Consider the following 21323-nt stretch of genomic DNA (forward strand, 5'->3'; position numbering starts at 1 on the left):
AACAATTGTTTGAAATGCAATGCATAATGTCTATTCATATAATCATCGGACCATAAAAAGTGAAGTTGTTCCCTTTGACTTAATTAAAAGAAGAATACATTACAGGCAGCTAGTTAATCATTTTCTTGGTGGATGCATTCAGCTATTCACTACACTTTTAAAACATTTTCTTTTAGGTTTTCCATGGATGTGAGCAAGCATTTTTGCAATAAAAATTTACTTGGAATAAGTAAATAATAAATCCCCATTGTGACAAAATGTTAAAAAAAAAAAAAATCCCAATTTCAGCTTTAAAACCCTACAGCTATGTATAAGCTACAAAATTATTTTTCCTGGGGAACTTTTTCTGTAGTTAGCTGACTTCAGAAACTTGTTCAACCAACACACCAAAGCCTGTTTAAAAACTATCAGCCAGCTAGCCAACATATTCTTTATTTTCCGATCAAGAGCTAAGACTGCTGTGTCTATGACCTCCCATACGAAAAACCTGAAATGACTTTACACACAGGTTTTAAGAGATGCTACTTCTAATTCTTAGTCAAAACTAAGGCAGGATAAGGAAAGTTAATGAACAGAACAAAAATTGAGCTTCTGTTTAAATTTGGGCCAGCCTAGAACAGATGAGCCTCTCAAATTACCTTATCAGATATAAATAGGAAACGGCTTTGTGGGCTAGTGAGAACAGAGCCTGAAAGGCATCATTCAAACAAAAATAAATCCTTTGCAAGGTAATTGACTTACAAGAGGCATTTCTGAGAAGAGCCTTGGTGCAGGCAGACCTTGACAATACCAGCAAAGTTGCTGCTAGGAATGTGCCAGAGACATGCCAAAAACACAAGAGAACAGCACTACCGAGGTATACAAACAAACCTGATACTGCACAGCTTGCACAGAGCCAGTGGTAGCAGAGCTTACCATAGCGACTGTAAACACACCAAAACCAGAACAAGTTCACAGATACAGAGCTCTCAGTTGAAGCTTGGCAGCTGTAACAAACTACTCCATTTAAGCTATGAGTGGACATTTTATGCTGCAGCCACTGCTGGATGTACCATACTTCAGGTTCTTTCACATCTGTTGTAGAGCTTGCAAACAATGAAAGCTGGCTGCCAGTTTCATTTCTACGACTCAAGCTTGAAAAAATGGTTTAAAAACAGCAAAAAAAAAAAAAAAAAAAGTCTCGATTTATTCCAAAAAGTTTCCAGCAGAATATTCTACATAGACATGATTCTGGAAAATCTTTGTTCTAGTCTACAGCCAACATTATTTTTTAGCTTTAATACCATATCAACCCAGAAGCAGACTTACTGACTGTGATTATTTATTTGCAGTACAGAGGAAATGCTGGAAATGCCTACCCAATGACCTGGGAAATGAGAGCGGCTCTAACTTTACTCTTGAAGAGTACCACAGAAGAATTATGGCAGTCAGAAAAAGGAAAACAACGCATGCATCCAGACATGATCAGAGGATGAAAGCTGTTATAAACACACAACACAAATTTGCACTCGTGCTTTCAAAGCCATAATAGAAAAACATTTTGTTTGCCAACAGGTGCACATAATTTCCTTGTCCCTTTCCAGCAAGTTTTGTATGAACTTTCACCACTTTCCCAGAAGTTGAAATAGGAAACAAAACATTTTTCTTTCTGGAACAGCTCTTCTCTCTCACCCTCAAAATTCTTCAGGACAGGGATAAAACCAGGAAGAACCTCTGCTCTTCCTTCAGCCTTTAACACTTCTTTAAAAACTCCCAGTTTTCCTCCAGGATCTTTTAGCTCCTCCCAGACAGGTCTCTTTCCTTCACATGGTCCACTGGCTGCCCCACCCCCAAACCAGGTGTAGCTCTGCCTGCTTCATCACAAGCATGCAAGAACCACTGAGAATAAAAGCACTGATAAGGGTTTTAGGAGTGCCACTCCCTACAAAACTGTAGGAGTTTTCTTGCTGTCAATGGGTATTTCTGCTGCACAGGACAGCACAAACTTATCAGTTATATACAGTGTACCAGCAACACGTAATGCAAAGCTTACCTATGATTTGAGGGCTGAAGAACTGTGTTTTCTTTTGGGATCTCTGCATCTTTACACTGCCTTCCATTTTTTCTTGGGACCTGTTGTTGAATTGCTTCGCCTTTATCAAACATAAGGTGCAGACGGTAACTGATCACCTTAATTGCTGTGAAGAACACTGTCACTAAGCTGCAGTATGCAAAAGCTGTAACTGAATTTGCTGGACAAGCCTATAGAAAGGAATAATAAAGACATCATCATACAAGTTTATTATAAGAAAATGCTGCTACATTTTCCAATTTTTATATATATATATATATATTTCTAATTGTCTGTTATTTGTACCTCTACTGAGTTTTGCAGACACAAGTACTGTATCTCCATACAGAAGTCTTGAGTTCTACTCATCAGAAAGTTCTAAACATTTGCTCAAATTTCAAACCATTTATTCTTCTTTTGATTAGCTATAGGTATTTTCTTTTATTAATTTTATCACAAAGTCAGTAAAAGCTCACAATTAGCAAACACTGTTAGAACACTCTCAAAACACCCCCTTCCAGTACTCGAAGGGAGCTTATAATCAGAGGAAGACCAATTTTTTACATGGTCTGATAGTGAGAAGACAAGAGGGAATGCCTTTAAAGTAAAAGAGGGAAGATTAAGATTAGACACGAAGACGAAATTCTTCACTCTGATGGTGCTGAGACCCTGGCACAGCTGCCCAGAGAAGCTGTGGGTGCCCCATCCCTGGAGGGGCTCAAGGGCAGGTTGGATGGGGCCCTGGACACCTGAGCTGCTGGGTGGCAGCCCTGCCCACAACAGAGAGGTGGAACCGTATGGTATTCAAGGTCTCTTCCAACCCAAGCCATTCTATGATTCTATGAAAATTTCCCATTCCCAGAACAGTACAGCTTTTCCTACATTATCAAACACAAAACAAAAGATGAATTATCCACAAGCAGGAAACTCCTTTTGAAAAAATTGTCATCTTACCATTTCTCAGCTATGAGAATAATGCTAAAAACACTACAATGTTGTAGTTTCATTGCTTTTTTCTTTTTTCTTTTTTTTAACACTTCACAACATCTCCTATTGCCTCTACTGCTGAAGAATTTAAAAAAAAAAAATCAGGATCAGTCAAAACAAATAAACGCTGTGCATTTGGAGAAAGGCAGCTTCTTTGAATGCTTTTTTTCCGAAGTTCATAATCATTAATTTGCAGCTGTCTGTGTCTGCTGATTTGGGATGGGCACCATATCTCTTATCATTACCATGAATTATAGTTCAAATACAGACATCAGTACGTCATGTCTGTGAAGGAACTGCACTCTCCTATGTAAATACTTCCTTACCGTAAAGAAAAATTCATAATAAATACTTCCAGTTACATTTGAAGGGGCAAAATCTTCATATCTATGGTCACAAAACATCCTTACGTATGGTTTTTATTTAGCTGCAGTCTCACAGAGAGATCCAATTTCGTGCCCTAAATCTATAATTGTAAATACCAGCTTTGGAGATCAAGGATCATTTGAATTTAAAAATCATTTCAGACTCAGAAATAAACCACACCGTGCCCACATAGATAAAGAAGGGAAGGGAATGAGGTACATTTACTTCATCTCTAAAACAAGCCACCACATTTATCTTGATGCTGAAATGAGTATGCTGAATCATTTCTGTGTTATCATGAGCAAATGAGTTGCTACTCCTCTGCTGCATTTGGCTTTTCAGGTAAGTTCTTTCTTAGGACTATTCCGATTCACATGGAATCATCGAATATCTAGAGATGGAAGGGATCCAACTCCTGCCCCCACACAGGACCACTCAGAAATCACAACTCTGATTTCTCACAGCTTGGGGCTGTGACCACTGCCCTGGGGAGCCTGTCCCAGGCCCCAACCATCCTCTGGTGAAAAACCTTTTCCTGATATCCAACCTGAACCACTGCTGAATTTATTATATAAAAGTAGAGAAGCTATCCAGCAGGTATAAATTACTAACAATGCCTAATGAGAAAGATGTTACTTTCTACAGATCAAGTCTAAGCTAGTTAAGAGTACTTCATTTTATGTACACACGCTACATGTATGTGTACACCAGAACTCAGCATGCTCTTTGGTCATTTACTGTATCTGGGCCAGAAAGAAGACGTATTTGCAAAGCAGTGCTCTCATGATAGAAGGGTTGGTAGAATTTGTTTTTATGACTAAAGCATTTGCAAAACACAAGTTAAAAATCATTTGGTTTCACAAAGAATGACTGCCAAATGTCTGCAAGGATTTGTTTCAAAAAGATATGTTCACTTCCCAGGAAATCTCTTCAACTACACTCTAAAAGCATGGACTGCCCACTCAGGGACAAATAACACCTCAGAACTAGTCACCAGAATAGAAGGGCTTTATAGGTGACACCTATATGGCTTAATATATTTTAAATGAATAATGTCACGAGGACACAACAGAAATAAACTTCTAACAACACAGACTGTGTTTGCATAGAGTACAATACAGGAGAGAATCACCAGAAGCTCCTGAATTCCTAAGTAACAGAGAGGATTGGTTCTAGCTAACACCGAGTGCTGCATGTTCCCATCCCTGCCTTCTGATCAGAGCTCCTGGATACACTCAGTGCTTCCCCACGGTCTGCTTGCACATCCACCCAACATACAGCGCTTCCCACGGGGTACACGTTAAGCATACTCACAATTCAAAATCTGCCTACAAATATACATATATAAAAACCAGCATATTCCTAATATTCTGGATCTTGGAAGAAGCTAAGTAGCAGAAGCTGGCAGCTTGTTCCAATTCCACACAAGGAATTGGAAGAAAGATGAAAGTGAGGATGGAAAGCCTTGGACTTTCAGAAACAAGCCTCTTGCATAAGGGTAGAAGTGTCATCTGAGTGCAGCTGGTGTTCCCAGGTACGGATATGTGAAATCTACAAAAATCTGCATGAGCTAGGGGAAATTAAATTACAGACCACTGAGGAATTATATGATAGACTCACTTTTGCTGTACTAGAGTTATTATTAGCCTTGTTTCCTACAGAAATTAGGTTTTATAATCACATCATGTGTCTGTTTGCTCATCTCTCTCCAGCCCTGCTGCTGCAGAACTTTTTAACTCTTTGGCAACTGTCACCTAACTTCAGTAGAACACATCCCTCCTTGGAACAGGCCAGTAACTTCCAATATCAGAACACTGTGGGCCACCGGCAGACACTCAGGTTCACACGTTTGAAATGCCACCTGGCTTACTGCTGCAGATGCAGCACAGTTGATGTGCCTGTGCAGACAGGACATCTGCCTGGGACTGCTGTCAGCCCACAGGCCACTGCCATGGAAATGGCCAACTTCTCCCCATGTCTACTAACATTATTTGGGTAGCACAAAGGTGGAGGTGTCTAAGGTCCTAATATAAAGACACATAACCTTCGACCCAAATACCACATCTGATAAATCAGACTGAATAATTAAGTTGTTTAGACCCAGACGTAACCCACCTGATGCATCTGAAGATAGATGCTACATTGCCCTCATCTCAGCCTTGGTTTGCTACAGCACAAAAATGATGGAAAACCTGCAGTCAGTAACTACAATGAAACTTGGTGAAGAAAGAGGGGGTATACCATAGCACTGAAGCCAAAGATACATACTTCGATGTTCCTTTAGCTGAATTAATATCTAAGAGATGTCCTTAAGACAACATGGAAAAACACGTAGCAAATCCCAGGGGTGTAAACTCATTTTTAAGAGTGCATTCTATCTCCTAATAAATATGGTAAGAGCTGTGTAGTTTATCTATCTACTCCAGTGATACACATATCCTTACTGTTACAGAGGGTGAAAGTAGGTTAAAGTGTGGTCAACTGAGACTGGAAGCAGCTAACATGCTGCCAACTTTATCACAGTTTACCTCTGAGTAATTTGTTTACGTGCCCACACCCTTATACTGCCACGTTATAGTTATCATGGTATGACTCGAAGACCTAATGTTCAATTCAAGAGCTTCCTGTCCAACAAAAGACAGGAACAATCACTAAGCTATCTCAAGGGCTTACAAAAAGGCAGGTGCACACTACCTTGAGGCTTCTAGAACAGGCTATAGTACAAGCACCCCCAAAGTCATCTCTATGCTTTACTGGTGTTACACTGGGACTGACCTCAGCCAGGTGGCTCTGCTTGACAGTGTCACTAATGTCACACATACACACAACACCTGGGAGCCCTGTGCTATTTGCTACTTTATTCCACAAATCATAATCTATTATGAGATCTGACATGGCAAGGTTAGAAGATAACCTAATAATACTGAAAGTTGATTTTTAGTCAACTTTTTAACGGTGTTCCAAATAGTTTTCAATGTATATCTTTATTTGCATATCTGCTGCTACAAGGGCTAAATGAAAAAGAAAAGACAACACACAGAACTGCATTTTCAGGAAGGGGAAGTTCACAAGGGAACAATTAGTACCAAAGTAAGCTGTGCTGACAATGCTAGAGAACAAAATCCTCGATCCACACAACAGAAACAACTTGATACTATAAGCTCCCCAATGCTACTGTCAGCACATCTCAGCTGAGCCAGTGTGAAAAATTTAAAAGCAGCTGGATGAGTTCTGCCACTTCACTCAAATCAAACTGTTTCAGGTAGACTTTCTGACTTTGTTAAAGGCGTAACTGAGACAATCTAAAGCAAAGGAACATTTTGAGTAACAGCACTCTGATTTGTTCTGACTTTGTCATTTCAAGAGACATTTGTGACTGCTTAAGCTGATTCCAAAGTGTGTAACATGAATACCACCCCAAATTTTGCCAAAGATTGTAAGTAAAATTCCCCAAAGAAATCCTTCAATTAAAAATAGAGGTTCAAGTTTCTAAGTGGCAAGAATATCTGTCGTGCACAAAGTTTACAAAGCCTAACCACTTAAAAGCAGGAAAACAAATACTTGAGGACATCATTACTTGAACAGGCAACACATAAATGCATTATTCTTATCAAGGATAAAGAATTCCCCTAGCGACACATTAGCTCAAGAACGCAAGTCCTCCATTTAACCAGATGATTCATCAGAAAGCCAGCCAGTCTGCAGGAGCGCATCCATCAAGGCAGACAAACACGAAGCCCAGAAGAAAAAAAAGAAGTTAAACAGATAAATTTGGTTTTCTTCTTCTCCCTTTACATCATTTCTTATGTTTTACGTTTGCTTTAAACTACAACGCCCTTTTGTGCAACACTGTGAGTTCTGAAATTTCACAGAAGGCAACACATACTCTTCCAGATATACACCTACTTACTTTAGCTGGAAAAGAAAGTTAACCTTCACCTTCACATTTTTTTCCTCATCTTTTTTTGAAAAATCATGCATGTCACTTTGGCAGCAGTTCTTAGCACATTAAGCTCTTGCTGGCTCACAGAGGACAGAGTCTCCATCCACCAGAAAACACAGTAATCTTGATTGAAGAGCTCCACAACCCATGCTTACAGGGATCGAGCACAATCCACCTCAAAGGTACAGCATACTAATAGATTTTTAAAAATACATGACTGGCTTCTCACTGGAATTCCAGGGAGACTCATGAACGCTCTTTGCAAATCAGGGCTATCTCTGACCATAGAATCATTTGAGGTGGAAGGGACCTTTAAAGGTCATCCAGTCCAATTCCTCATGTAGAGTGAAAAGACCTGCTTAGGATATTTATCCCACTCAAAAAAAAAAAAAAAAAAAAAAGCAACAGTCAAGCTACAAACTTCACTTCATAAGAATCAAGTTGAGTCACTGCAAGAAATACTGCTAAACTACCGCCACTGAGAAGTTCACCAATGCATGGATGCAATGATCCAGCAAGCTACTTCCCAGCTTTCCCCAGGCAGGGGGAAGCACACCAAAGCTGAGTCAAACTACCAAGTTTTCATGGAAAAAAACACATTAAAGTTCCGCAAGCAAATCCCAGTTAGTAAAACCACTGATCTGTGATGCTTAGCACAAGGTGAGCCGCATTGCACGAGGAGCAACGCGACTCACCAATGACATTCAGGCACTTGACTTTCTGCCTGTATTCACCCATGTCGGCTGGTCAGACCAAGGCGGCCGGCAAACAAACGGGGATCCGAGGAGCCTCCCCACCCCCCCGCCTCTCCGGGCCGCCCCAGCACCGGGGCGCGGCCGCCTCGGGAGGTGACGGCGGGGACGCGGAGCCCTCGTCCGAGGCCGCGCGCCGCCTTTGCCGCCGGGCCGAGGTGCGGCGCGGCCCCAACCCCCAGGCCGCTCCCCGCGCCCCCGCCCCGTGGTGCTCACCAGGTGCATGGCGAGGGGCAGCGTCAGTAGGAAGAGCCACAGATAGAGATGGCAGCTGTTGGTGAAGGCGCCCTGCTCCGGGTCGTGGTACCAACCGCCGGTCAGCGCCGCCCACACACCCTGCCCCACCAGCCGCGCCGCCGGAGACACCATGGCCGCCGCCCGCCGCCCCTCAGCCGCCCGCCGCCGCCGCCGCCGCCATGCCGGGCGCCGGCGGATTCTCCCATGGTGCCCCGCGACGCTGAGCATCCCGCCCCACCCCGGCCGGGCCGGGCCGGGCCGGGCCGGGCCTCCCTCTGTTCGGCCCCGCCGCCGCGTCGATCCCGGGGCCGCACCCGGCTGCCGGCAGCGCCGAGGGGCGGCCGCTGCGGGCGCGCGGACGGACGGCGACGCGGAGCCGCGTCCCGGAACGCGGCGGCTCGCAGGTGCGGGGAAGGCCCGGCCCACCGGGCGGCACCGCGCTGGGCCCGGCGCAACCCCCCCTCACCGCTACGGGGTTGTTTTACCCGATTCGTCGGTTGTTTGTCAGCCAAACGTCGGCTTGCTTGGTGGAACCCCGAGTTCTACTTTGAGTTTGATGACAACTGAGCTTGAATTAGAGATTTATAGTACGTGAGGGGTGTCAGAAGATAGGCGTGTGTGGCACTGAGAGGGAGCCAAGAGCAGATAGGCAGCACAGAGGACACGGCTCACATCCCTGTGCACACTTGAGGTAAGGGGTGTGAGCCAATGGATGCCATTAAACAGCCGTGTTTGAGAAGTAATTCACCACATAAGCTCAGCTCCCAGCGCAACCACATTAGATGCTTGTGCTGGATGCTTGACAGGTTTGAGAGCCATATAAACAGGAGGGATGACGCTGCTTCTTTCAGTGGCACAGTGCCTGCAGATATCTGTGAGACTACAGCCATGGGGAGAGGTATTTGCTTGGTTTGTCCTTGCCAAGAAGTCTTCTAATCCATAATCTTGTGGATGTCCCATTCCTGGATGCATTCAAGGCCAGACTGGATGTGGCTTTGGGTAGCCTGGTGTAGTGGTTGGCCACCCTGCACATAGCAGGGGGGTTGAAACTCGATGATCACTGTGGTCCTTTTCAACCCAGGCCATTCTATGATTCTATGATCCTGTACGAAAGAGGCACAGTTCTAGCATTGTCCTGCGTGCCGTTCCATTAAACATGTCTTGCCTAACATCTCTCTCCCTTGGCAAGTGGAAATTTTTATTTTACCTTTTGCATACTAAGGCAGATTCTTTTCAAAGGTGACAAAGTTTGTTGACACGAACATCAAATGCAATCACCAGTCATCAATAATACGTTTATAGGCAGTGATTCAAAATACTAATTTTTCAGAAACCACCAAAGTTGTTTCCCATATACATACTGATAAAAACATTTACATGCAGACTTACTATATAAATAAAAAGAGATGGGAAAACAAAGGGGGCTTCAAAATTGCCTCTCCTCTGTATCTCACACGTCTGGCTCAAGCAGATCATTATTCAGAAGCCCCAGGAAGGGAGGGCTTCATTGGAGTTGATGCAACACTGTTTCACTTTGGTGATCTGCCATCTCATCCCTCAAATCTTTCTACTCTCTCTGGTATAATCATACTTGCAGGTCAGAAGAGGGGTGGTAATTTCAGCTAAGGGTATGTATTCCACACAGTGCAGGTAGATGCACAGTACTGTGCCTATGGCTGCAGGGGAGTACCAGAGGTGGAAAACATGACCCACCGAAAGGTCAGTGACAAACTGGGCAGTGAACTTCACCAGCAACCTGCACGCTGTTCTTCTTAATGATAACTCCACTAGGTGGTGCCATGAGAAAAGTTACAGGAGCTTCACGTTGCTCTCCGTAAAACTGCTCCCATTATTAGATAAGCCAGGAACAGCACTCACACACCGAGATCCTACAGTGCTCCGTGCTGCAGAAACTCCATAGGATAACCCGGGTGTAGCAATTGCTGGTGCATAGTGGTACTTCAGGGAGCAAATTTTTGAACACTAGCTCTAAATAAATATTTAAACTTTTAAACACTGTTCTGCAACCAACACCTTGTCTGACCCAAAACATTCCACAGTTAATTAGTTCCTGCAGATTCTTCAGATAAAGTTCAAGGTGGAATTTGTGTGGCAGAGCGCTTGTATTACAACATACTTTATGGCTTTTATAATAAGGCAAATACGCAGATAAGGAAAAGGTTTGCAATTATCTCTCTGAATAGCTGCAAGGCATTCTCTTATATTAAAGGAAATGTGAAAAGACGTGATAGACACGCCGGTTCTGCATTACTTCTTTTAGGTTAACGTGGTTCAGTAACCATCATAGCGTTTTATTTTTGTTTAGTGTGTCAGATACAGTTTCTGCTGCGGGACGAACAGGAGCTTATCAACTTTGTTCAATTCCAAGTTTCAAATAACTACGTCAAGAATTTGGTCACGATACACAGCTGCAAATGAGACGGTTGCTGAGGGACGTACAGCACTCGACGTGCGGGCAACTGAGAGGCACAGAACACGCTGATGATTCCGCCCTGCGGCACAGCCTCACACCTTCCCCGCGCCCTTTTATCCACCTCAGGCAGCTCCTAGCAGCCGCTGCTCCCAGCGCCACAGGCACAAAGCCCCCGAGGCGGCCCACACCCACTGTCGCGCTGCGCGCGCGCGGAAAACACCTACCTACCTACGCCTCCACACCCACCGCAACCCCCTCCCTCCAACCCCATCCTAGCTCTCGCCGCCACGTGATGACCGACAGCCAATCAGCGACGCGGAGCGGGGAGGCGGGAGCAGCGCCACTCCCCTCCCCGCCCTCTCCGCCCGCGCTTGCGCCCTACCTGTGTCAGCCCGGCGGCGCTAGGCCCCGCCCCTCCCGCGGCTCCCGCTCGGCGGCGGCAGGTGAGGATGCGGCTGGGCGGGCGCCCCCGCGGTGGCGGCTGCCGGGGCTGAGCTCGCCGCCATGGCCGCGCCGGGCGCCGGGGCGTCGGGCTCCGGGGGGCCGTGCCCGCTGTGGACGGCGCTGTACGACTACGAGGCGAGCGGCGAGGACGAGCTGAGCCTGCGGCGGGGAGACGTGGTGGAGGTGCTGTCGCAGGATGCGGCCGTGTCCGGCGACGATGGGTGGTGGGCGGGCAAGATCCGGCAGCGGCTCGGTATCTTCCCCGCCAACTACGTGACCCGGCAGCCCCGCGGAACGGCGGGCGAGGAGCCGGCGGGCAGCCTGACCGAGATCGACTTCCAGCACCTGGAGCTGCAAGAGATCATCGGCGTGGGGGGGTTCGGCAAGGTGTACCGCGCAACCTGGCGCGGCCGCGAGGTGGCCGTGAAGGCGGCGCGGCAGGACCCCGACGAGGACATCACGGCCACGGCCGAGAGCGTGCGGCAGGAGGCCAAGCTGTTCGCCATGCTACGGCACCCTAACATCATCGCCCTGCACGGGGTCTGCCTGCGGGAGCCCAACCTCTGCCTCGTCATGGAGTTCGCCCGCGGCGGTTCCCTCAACCGGGCCCTGGCCGCCGCCGCCTCCTCCTCCGCCGCCGTACCCGGGGGCCGCCGCATCCCCCCGCACGTCCTGGTGAACTGGGCAGTGCAGATCGCCCGCGGCATGCTCTACCTGCACGACCAGGCCATCGTCCCCATCCTGCACCGCGACCTCAAGTCCAGCAACAGTGAGTCCCTCGGGGAGCCGGGGGCCCGGGGCGGGGGGCGACCGGCGGCCGGCTCGGGAAGCGGCCTTCGGGCCTGGGCGACCGGGGGAGTGGGGCTCTGCCGCGCCCAAGGGTTGGGCTGGCAGCAGGTGGGTCTGCGCGTCTAGGAGTAGATCGGTGGTTCTTTCGGAAAGTCTGGGAGATGTGGGTGCGCTTGGAGTACGACAGGACCGAGTCCTGTACATCTCAGGTAGGAAGGAGTGCAGTCAGAAGCGGAATGGGATGAAATCTTGTGCGTGGTCATAGCTGCAGTTTTATGAGATTTCCTTTACTTGGGCACGGTCTGCTATCCTAGCTTTTACAGAACCTTGGCTCGGTATAGCTTTTAAAGGAAAGATTAATCATAGAATCCCAGAACAGCTTAGATTGGAAGGGAGCTTAAAGATCATCCGGTTCCAACCCCCTGCCATGGGGAGGTATGCTGCTGCTTGCTAAATCAGGCTGCCCAGGGCCCTGTGCAGTCTGGCCTTGAGTGCTTCCAGGGATAAGGCAAGTTTTGCTTCTTCTAATAATAAAAATATTGCTTCTGTTTCACTTCTGGACGTCTGCATGTGGTTTTGTCTTTCGTTTGATAAAATTCTGCACAGTGAGCAGTGGTGGGAAACAGTAGTTTAGAAAAGTAGAAACTCTGGTGCTTTCAGCTTTTGGTGTGGACAAAAGCATCTGAAAGAGCGAGGGATTTGTTCAGTTCATCCGTAATGAATTCCTCACCCATCTGTTGGAGCTGGTGCCTTAAGACAGTTGTGTTGAAGGCTGGCTTCGCAGGGGTGGAGATGTTTAAGTCCCACCATTGTGGTTGTGTTTCAAACTAGTGGCCTGAAAGTGGAAATCTGTGCCCTTACATAAATGTTTGAAGCTGTCTCTGCAGTCCTGCTGGAAATTTGGCCCATTCAGAACGGAAATGTTACCCTGTTTTCAGTTGGACATCCTGAAGTGGTTAAGTTAAAATGAAAAAGCTTCATTCAAGTTTGAAGCATTTTGTTTGAAAGGCTTTTGTAGTGTGTCTTGAAGGTCATCATGCATGGATTGTTAAGACAAGGCTCAGTCATGGGACTGCTCCCGAGAACACTTTCACTATTTGTTTGATAAAGAAAGGACCTAGCTCAGCTGTATTTGTGGTTCTGATTGTAGCACAAGATGATGAACTCCTGGAACGTTGCTTCAGGTCTACAGACTTCATGGCCAACGCGTTAAATCCTACGCAGCTCTTAGTAGGCAGCTTGTATCCCAGTTTACTGCGCTGCTCAGACTGAGCTGCTGTACCTTTGCTACACTCCTCACTCCTGATGTGACAATGGCAAAGTCCACATTTGAAATGAACTTGTAACCCTGGTTTAGCACAACACGCAGAGTTGGTGACTGCTGTGTACTGATTACCATTATAATCTCTGTGTATGTAGATAATGGCAGAGCCTTTTAAAAGTGTGCTTTTAATTATAACCTTAATATTTGTGCTTATTCACTGCTTTTATTGTTTACTCTGGTTGCCCATGTGATTGACTTTAACTGCATAGTTTTCTCACCCACGTTTCTTAATCGTGGTGAAGCCTGACGATGGTCTTGATCATCTAACTGAATTATAATGTTGGAAGTCAACAGTATGCTAGTGACAGAATGTACTGTTATCATTAAGTTGTAGAATCATTAAGTCATATTTTATATGAATTTAAAGGGACTGCAAATCATGGTAGTGTCTCCTGTTATGTTACTTGTCTGTTTTTCCAGGATTTCACTTTATTCTGTTACTGTCATCTTTCCCAACCTTTTGTGCCTGAGTAGAAGGCTGCTAGGGTGTGTGGTGTGCTTGGTGTGGGTAGCATCATCTTGACAATGTCTGTAGTCACAGACTGGGCTCTGGCTGCTCCTGTTGATCAGCTGTTGTTTACTGCTTTCCACAGCTCCTTAGTGGTGGTGGTCAGTGTTCTCTGCAGAGTAATTCCTGATTATTTGCCACTGTACCCATTTTGTGCTAGCTTAATGATTTTTACTGAGGAGTTCTTTAGACAGCAAACTGGAAAGATGACTTCCCTTAATAAGGCATGGTATGGGATGCCGACTAAAATATTTCATTTGCAAATACCTAAGAACTATGTTTTCAGTCCCTTCTACCACCATATTTGATCCGGAGAAGATATATGTCAGGACTTGTGGCTGTAGGCAGTAGCCAAAGCAGGCTTCTTAAAGGCAAGTGTGTTATTTCTCTCCAATCCCATCCATGAAGTTGGGATCTGTAGTACAGTGTATCCGCTACTGATATCGAATTGACGTGACTGGTGAGAGATCCTCACAGACTGAATAGTAGTTATGAGAGCAGTAGAATGTACTTTATTTTTTGACAGCAGTACCTGACTTCTTTTGTATGCACAGGAGTCTTTAGACTCCTATTGGGAGGAGGAAAAAGGTGTTTTGTTTCTAGTAAGGCAACAAATGGATAGACATGCAAATGGTTTCAATATTTGGAGGAAAAAAAAAATCAAGCAATCTTTGTGAGAGCTGAGAAGGGGATTAAAGGGTCACTGCTGGGTTTGGTTGGTATCAGGGCTTCTTCAATTCTGGAGACCATGTAAAAACATTAATATTTAATGATGATTTCAAAGTAGACAAAGCAAAGGTGTAAAGAACACTCAGCTTTTAAGTAGGTCTGGTGAAATGAAACATAATAACCATGGCTATTAATAGTGATTTGCAAATTGGCTGTGGGTGTTTAATAAAGCCTTTTCCAGGTGACATGGTCATAAGTTTCTTTGGAAAAGAGGAGTCTTTTTTGAGAGTATCTTTCTAAAAGCAGCTTTTATGATCTTAGATGCATAGACTAAGGAGGTTATCTAAAATTAGGGTGGACTTTACCTAACTAAATTCCAAAGGAAAATTTGAAAGTAATTTTGAGGTTTTTCAAATTGGTATATATAGTTAAGGAATTCTGAATTCAGTAGTAATTTGAATGAAGTCAAGTATCGTAAACTGAAAAAACAGTACCTCCCAGGTACAGATATAGTCTTGGTGTGTTGTTACTGAAAATAAAAAAAGAAGAAACAAAAAAACAAGTTCATCTTCAAGACCAGAAACTAGCAGTGAAACAAGAGAAGTAAGAAACAAGTCTATCTTTTTCTCCTTCTTCAAATCTCAGCATGTTTGCTGACTCTTTCAAAGGGTGACTTTTTATTGTGGAGTGGCTTGCATTGGAAAGGACCTTAAAGCCTATCCAGCCCCCTGCTGTGGGCAGAGCTGCCCCCCACCAGCTCAGGCTGCTTGGGGCCCATCCAACCTGGTGCCCAAACCTCCAGGGATGGGGCACCCACAGCTTCTCTGGGCAGCTGTGCCAGGGCATCTCCAGCTTCTAAGTAAAGAATTTCTTTCTGATGTCTAATCTGAATCTTACCTCTTTCAGTTCAAAGCTTTTACCCCTTCTCTTCTCACTATCAGACCATGTAAAATATCTCACCCCACCTCTTCTGTAGGCTCCTTTTGACTACTGGAAAGTTGCAATGAAGTTTCAGAGCCTTCTCTTCTCCAGACTGAACAAGCCCATCTCCCTCAACCTTTCTGCATAGGAGTGGTGGTCCAGCCCTCTGATCACCTTCATTGCTCTCCTCTGGACCTGCTTCAAGAGCTCCATGTCCTCCTTGTGCTGGGGTCCCTGGTCTGGACACAGTACAGTCAATTTTCTGCAGTTTTTCTCTGGTTGAGTCAAATTATTTTCTTTTGGTCAAGGGCACCTCATTAATTAGGATGCCTCAGTAACCATGGTTATTTAGGGTCTCAGTACAGTCTTGTCTGTTCCTTTCTTAGGGGTCTGAATAAGGCTAACAATGTGTTCAGATAAAATGTGCAAGGCTTCAGTTTCTGAAGTCTACTGTAGAGTAAGCAGAGGTTTGTGGTTTGGGGACTGATTTCAGATTGTGCAGTACTTCTGCCTTAAAATGTGTTTTATCTGTAGTGCAGCAGCTTTGTGTACTTACAGAAAACATAACAGAAAGTTCAGAATATCTTGCTTATGGCATGATCCAATCTGTGAACACAAGGTGAAGCACAAAGCTAATTCTGTGAAGATTATGTATATATGCATAATACTGGTGAGTCCTCTGTTGATTTGTTGTAGATGGACATGGAAGTAAGTTTTGGCTCACTAATTCTTCCAGCTTACCAGGATCGTTGTGGCCCTCAGTTTGCTGGAGTGCACGAAGTTTGTATTACATATAGAAATAATCAAGAACAGGTTGACTTTCAAAGACTATTGAATAAAGCCAAGCACGTAACAGTTATAATGAGAGCAGTACTTGAAAACTGAAGAGGTCAAACATACAGAAGAACAATGAAACAGCAGTTGGACAACCTGCATTAATATTACATCCTTCAAAATAATCTCATGTAATAACTCAGAAAAGAGAATTTGGTTTTAAAATCTCCCAAGTTTGACGTGGCTTTACAGGATTTCTATTGAATTCGTTGATTTTGATTAAGGGTGGTGGTCTGGAATTTGAGGAAAACCAGGACAAAATAACCTCTGATTATTGCTTCTATAGATTGTTTGCAGCAGAACTGTTCAACATATAAAACAGCCTGAAAATAAGATGGAAGTGTTTTCAAGAACTCACAAAAATACTTTCCCTCGAACTTCCCTATCTAGCAGCTTCATGGTAGCTTTTGGGCTAGGAGATGAGAAAGAAGTTACATGGAAACTGACCTGTCTCTTTACTGATTTTATTCTGAAATCAATGGGGTGCATAATCTGTCTCTTGGCTCTGTTTTGAAGGACTTGCTTGCTTCACCTGTAAAGTTGCAAGGACTTCTTATACGTTGTTAAATGCTTGCATATTCAGTATCTTCTAATGTGTGACTGTAGAGAAAAAGAAAAATCAAAATGAAATTCTATTACAATTGGCTCGGGTAGTTTTGAGAGAGAACTGGCTTTTTTGCAGATGAGAGCTTAAACTCAAGATGCCCTCTAATGGCAGTGGAACTTGTAGCTGTACAATAGCCATAAGCCAATTACTGTTCATCTTTTAGATTGCAGCAAGACTTAAATACAAATAAAAAAATATTCTCCTGTGGGCAGATGCTCTGCGTCTCCCTCACCTCTTTGTAATGCTCTCATTCATGGGACTTGTGCTCTTCTTTTCTGTTCCCAGTGTCCCTTCCTGGGCTACCCCCAGCTCTCCTAGGGTACCAACTCCAAAATAGGGGATTCCTGTCACCTGCTCTATGTCTGCTATAATTGGTTTGAAACATCTCCTGTAGCCTTGCTAACTGCTGAGCTGGCAATACTGGCTGTCTCTGAGGTCTGGAGAGGAACAAACATTTGTCTGGAAGAACTGAAGTTCCTCTTCTGTAAGACTTCTGTAAAACCCACACGAACTTGACAGCTCTTGAGAACGCGGCATTGCTTTGACTATTTTATATGACAGTCAGATAAAACTGTGGGACTGAAAGTAACTGGGGCACAGGAGAAGGACTGACAGATTTTTCTTCAGGAAGATTGGCTTGAAAAAGGCCCTGGTCCCACAGGCAAGGAACTGCCAATCCCAGGCTGTGTGTGAGATGGTTTTCTAGTTAGGAAGGTGTTCAGAATACAAATACTTCCACAAATGTTTGAGCGGTTCATGTGTTAGCAATTCAAAATTTTCATGCCTCATTTTTCCATGCTGTATTCATACGGGAAGTCATGGTAATTAAGTGTTGCTATTCTTAATTACTTAAATTACATAAAGATTAGAAAATGTCCTAGGTGTACCAGCTTCCTAGCCCATCTTTGTGAGTGTAAGTAGCCCTGCCCTCTGCTTTGCACTGAAGATAATGCTGCTGCATTACAACATTAAAAAATGGTCATATGTTCCTGGAATGTATAGCAGGAAGGAGCACTGGATTTTGTAATCTTACCTGCTTAGTATGTTTAAAAAAAAAAAAAAAAAAAAAAGCCATAGAAGTACTGCAGAATTTCATCAACTTGAGAAACAGCATCTCTTTTGAACCTGTTACAAGTTAGCATGACATTCAGTTCAAGTGTTATGCTTTGTTTCATGAAACATTTCTCCCAGTAATCTGTCACATGATTTGATGTGCTCTGACTACATAGATGGGGATTTTATTTTTTTAGAGACCCTGAGAGAATATTAGATACTGTGAGAGCAGCAAATGCTCAGCAGCCTTGAGCTGTAGTGTCTTTCAGTGCATGGGAGGAAATGTTTTACATTGTGCCCATTTTGTCTTCGCCTGTTACATTTATTAACTTGCTGCATGTGTTTCGTGTTCAAAAAGAAATACTGGAATTCAGGAAAGAGCAATTTCAAGCCGCTGGTTGCTGTAGTGGTCACCATCATAGTAGAAATAACTAGTGGTAAAATATCAGAGATTAACTTCCAACTGAAGGATTTGTTTCCGTATTTAAATATAACACGCAGGGAATTCATTACTCTGTTATGTTTTCTGTCAAATGAAATTTTGTGAACTACTAATCTGTAACATAGCATTTGATTGCATAGAATGTAAGCTTCCAGAGAAGTCACATCTAGCAGTTATTTTACTTGTAGATTTAAAGCTTAACTGCAGTAGTCATTTATGTGACCTTAGCCTGGTATCTTCTGAATTTGCTGCTGTTTGATGTTTTTATGGATCTCAAATCTGGACACTAAAAAGTAGAGAAAAAATTCTAATCAACTTAGGCCCTTGTTTTTATTTTGGAGGCAGTGTGTTCGAGTATATTCACATGCACTCCTTAATGCTGAAAGCAAGATTCTAGCCTGAACCACTAGGTGAATTTAACCCAACTAATTTAAAAACAATAAATTTGAATGTCCTTATTTTAACTCCTTTTTAATACAGATTTTGTTTCCCCAAACAAACTGACACCTGTAGAGTTATTCCTTTCTCTTATCTATGTTAAGACTCTGCATCTTCAACCGATAGCATGCTTAATCAAAAAAATAGCGTTGCTTTGCCCTCTTTCTGGGTCTTACTTGGTTCTTCATGTCTTTCTCCTCTCCCTGTCTTTCTTCTGTCCCCAAAGAAGCTGTTTTACTGTTGTTTTTAGACTGTTTTTAGAAGTTTTGTTCTCTTCCTGTTCCTCATTGGACTCTTCCCTGGCAGGTTTCTGCAAGAGACCCATTTTCACCAAGGTTTTTGGTGCTGCCTTCTTGCCACAGGGGAGTCGTGTTCTTATCTGTTGCTCCCAGGTTTTCTGACTGTTCTTCTGAAATGAATGGTTTGGAGATGGCATTGCAAGTTCTGGTGCAGGACTTTTAATTACAGTATTTGTAATGAATATCAGTATATTAAACAAAGCTTTAAGCAACACTTGACTGGTTTATTTTTTTTTCGAAAGCTGGTGTTCTAGGGTATGGTCACATCCTACCTGTCTCTGAAAGTGGCACAAAGAGCAGTTAGCTTCCATAGAAGTCAGTGGAAAAATTAGCAGCTCAGCAGCTCCCATTAGCTAGAATACTTATTCAGTTTTGTTTGTTCTCCTAGACAGTGAAAAAACAACTTTACATGCTGATTGTAACATTTGTGTACTGAGGTATTGTACTTACATAAACATATGTATAATGCAACATAATACAATTAATGTAATTGTGTAACTGAGATGTGAGCATTGATAGCATCGTTACTCTATCGTCAGAAAAACTTGGGAGAGAACTCAGTTTTGAGTTCCAATGTTGTTCCCCCACATTCTGCTTTTGGGACTTCAAGCCCAGCGCGTATGTTTGGACCCTCTGACTAAATGCTGAAAGTTTGATTAAAAAGTTATGTTCTGCCAACTCAAAAGAATGGAGAAGCAACACATTGTATTGTACTTGGATGCTGAATACTGTTTTGTGGTTTCTTTGACCTTAGAAGATAACAGCTTTTTCTTTGCAGCCTCTGTTTTTGTTTGTGTTGGGGTTTTGTTATCACTGAGCTTGAACTTTCTTTTGAATGTGCTTCAGTGTTTCAAGTGCTGAAACAGTGGCCTTGTAGTGTGAACCTTCGCAAGGAGTCTTTACAGCGTGAGTGACTTCTGCCCTTGATTTTTCATTTCTGATGATCTGTTAAAATTTGAAACATTGAAATTCAGTTCATTGGGTTTCGGGTTTTCTCTTGTTAGAGGCATAAATACGGTGTTGAAGTTTAAAATATATATAGGTATAAAATATATATGTGTAATACCTATGTATTCTATACCTACATATAGGTATAGAATCACCAGGGTTGGAAAAGACCTCTGACATTGTCCAGTCCAACTGCCCACCTCCCACCAATATTACCCACTAAACCAAGCCCTTTATTACAACATGTAAAGTTTTCTTGAACACCCGCAGGGACAGTGACTCCACCACCTCCCTGGGCTGCCCATTCCAATGCCTCGCCATTCCTTCAGAGAAAAAGTTTTTCTTAACATTCAACCTGAACCTCCTCTGGTGCAACTTGAGGCCATTCCCTCTTGTCCTATCACTGTTATCTGGGAGAAGAGTCCAACCCCCCACCTCACCACAACCTCCTTTCAGGGAGTTGTAGAGAGCAATAAGGTCTCCCCTGAGCCTCCTTGTCTCCAGACTGGAAAATCCCAGTTCCCTCAGCTTCTCCCGGTAAGACTTGTGTTCCAAACCCCTCACAAGCTTCACTGCCCTTCTCTGGGCATGCTCCAGGCCCTCAATGTTTCTCTTGTAGTCAGGGGTCCAAAACCAAATACAGTTCTGGAGGCACAACCTCACCAGTGCTGAGTACAGGGGGAGTATTTTAAATACTAAATGACTTGTCTATCTAAGGTAGCAGAACAAACTAACACCTGGTGTCATAAATTTACATTCCTGCATTGACTTATTTTAAAATGAGTTTTCACCATTTTTACTTTGTTTCCCTATGTTACAGAGCACTTATCCTGCATCACTAACTGCTAGTGAGTGGATGTGTAAATTTTAAACCACTTAGTGCATCTTAGTGCTGGTGGTTGTTTTTTTTTTTGTTTGCTTGTTTTTTGTAGAGAGAGATATAAAATAATGTAAAATATCACCACAGAAGTATTTTTTCTTCTTAGAGTTTCCAGCCAAGTTTAACCTTTTTTTGTGGGAGGTCATAGCTGCAGTTAAATCAGTCCTAGACATGCCAGTGTTGGCTACATAATCATGCTTTGTTCTCTTCATAGCTACTAAAATCTGTGTTTTGGCAGGTGTGCTATTAACTTAGAGCTGATAAGCCAGCCCTCCCTCTGAAAAATGCAGGAGTAACTGCTTCATTTCTGTGGCTCATTATGGGACAAATTAACCCTTGGAACTGAATATACTTTGGTTCTGTATGTTTGGAAAATTTTCTCACTTTCTTTACCACTA

At 43.8% G+C, this 21323-nt stretch overlaps 2 protein-coding genes across 2 annotated transcripts in view; one reads left to right on the forward strand and one right to left on the reverse strand.

Annotated features, from left to right (window-relative positions):
• PCNX2 (pecanex 2) overlaps window positions 1-8467 on the reverse strand; it is a 149838-nt gene extending 141371 nt beyond the window's left edge. The window contains exons 1-2 of the mRNA XM_042883139.1: window positions 8315-8467; window positions 2033-2241 (exon numbers count right to left, since the gene is read on the reverse strand). Of these exons, the coding sequence (XP_042739073.1) occupies window positions 2033-2241; window positions 8315-8467 (362 nt within the window). The remainder of the gene's footprint in view (window positions 1-2032; window positions 2242-8314) is intronic.
• A 2806-nt stretch (window positions 8468-11273) lies between these two features.
• Window positions 11274-21323, forward strand: part of MAP3K21 (mitogen-activated protein kinase kinase kinase 21) — a 42376-nt gene continuing 32326 nt past the window's right edge. Inside the window, exon 1 of the mRNA XM_042895289.1 lies at window positions 11274-11982. Coding sequence (XP_042751223.1) covers window positions 11274-11982 — 709 coding nt within the window. The remainder of the gene's footprint in view (window positions 11983-21323) is intronic.

This window comes from Lagopus leucura, unplaced genomic scaffold (genome assembly GCF_019238085.1).
Source record: "Lagopus leucura isolate 7727_CA_CO unplaced genomic scaffold, USGS_WTPT01 Super-Scaffold_73, whole genome shotgun sequence".
NCBI lineage: Eukaryota > Metazoa > Chordata > Aves > Galliformes > Phasianidae > Lagopus > Lagopus leucura.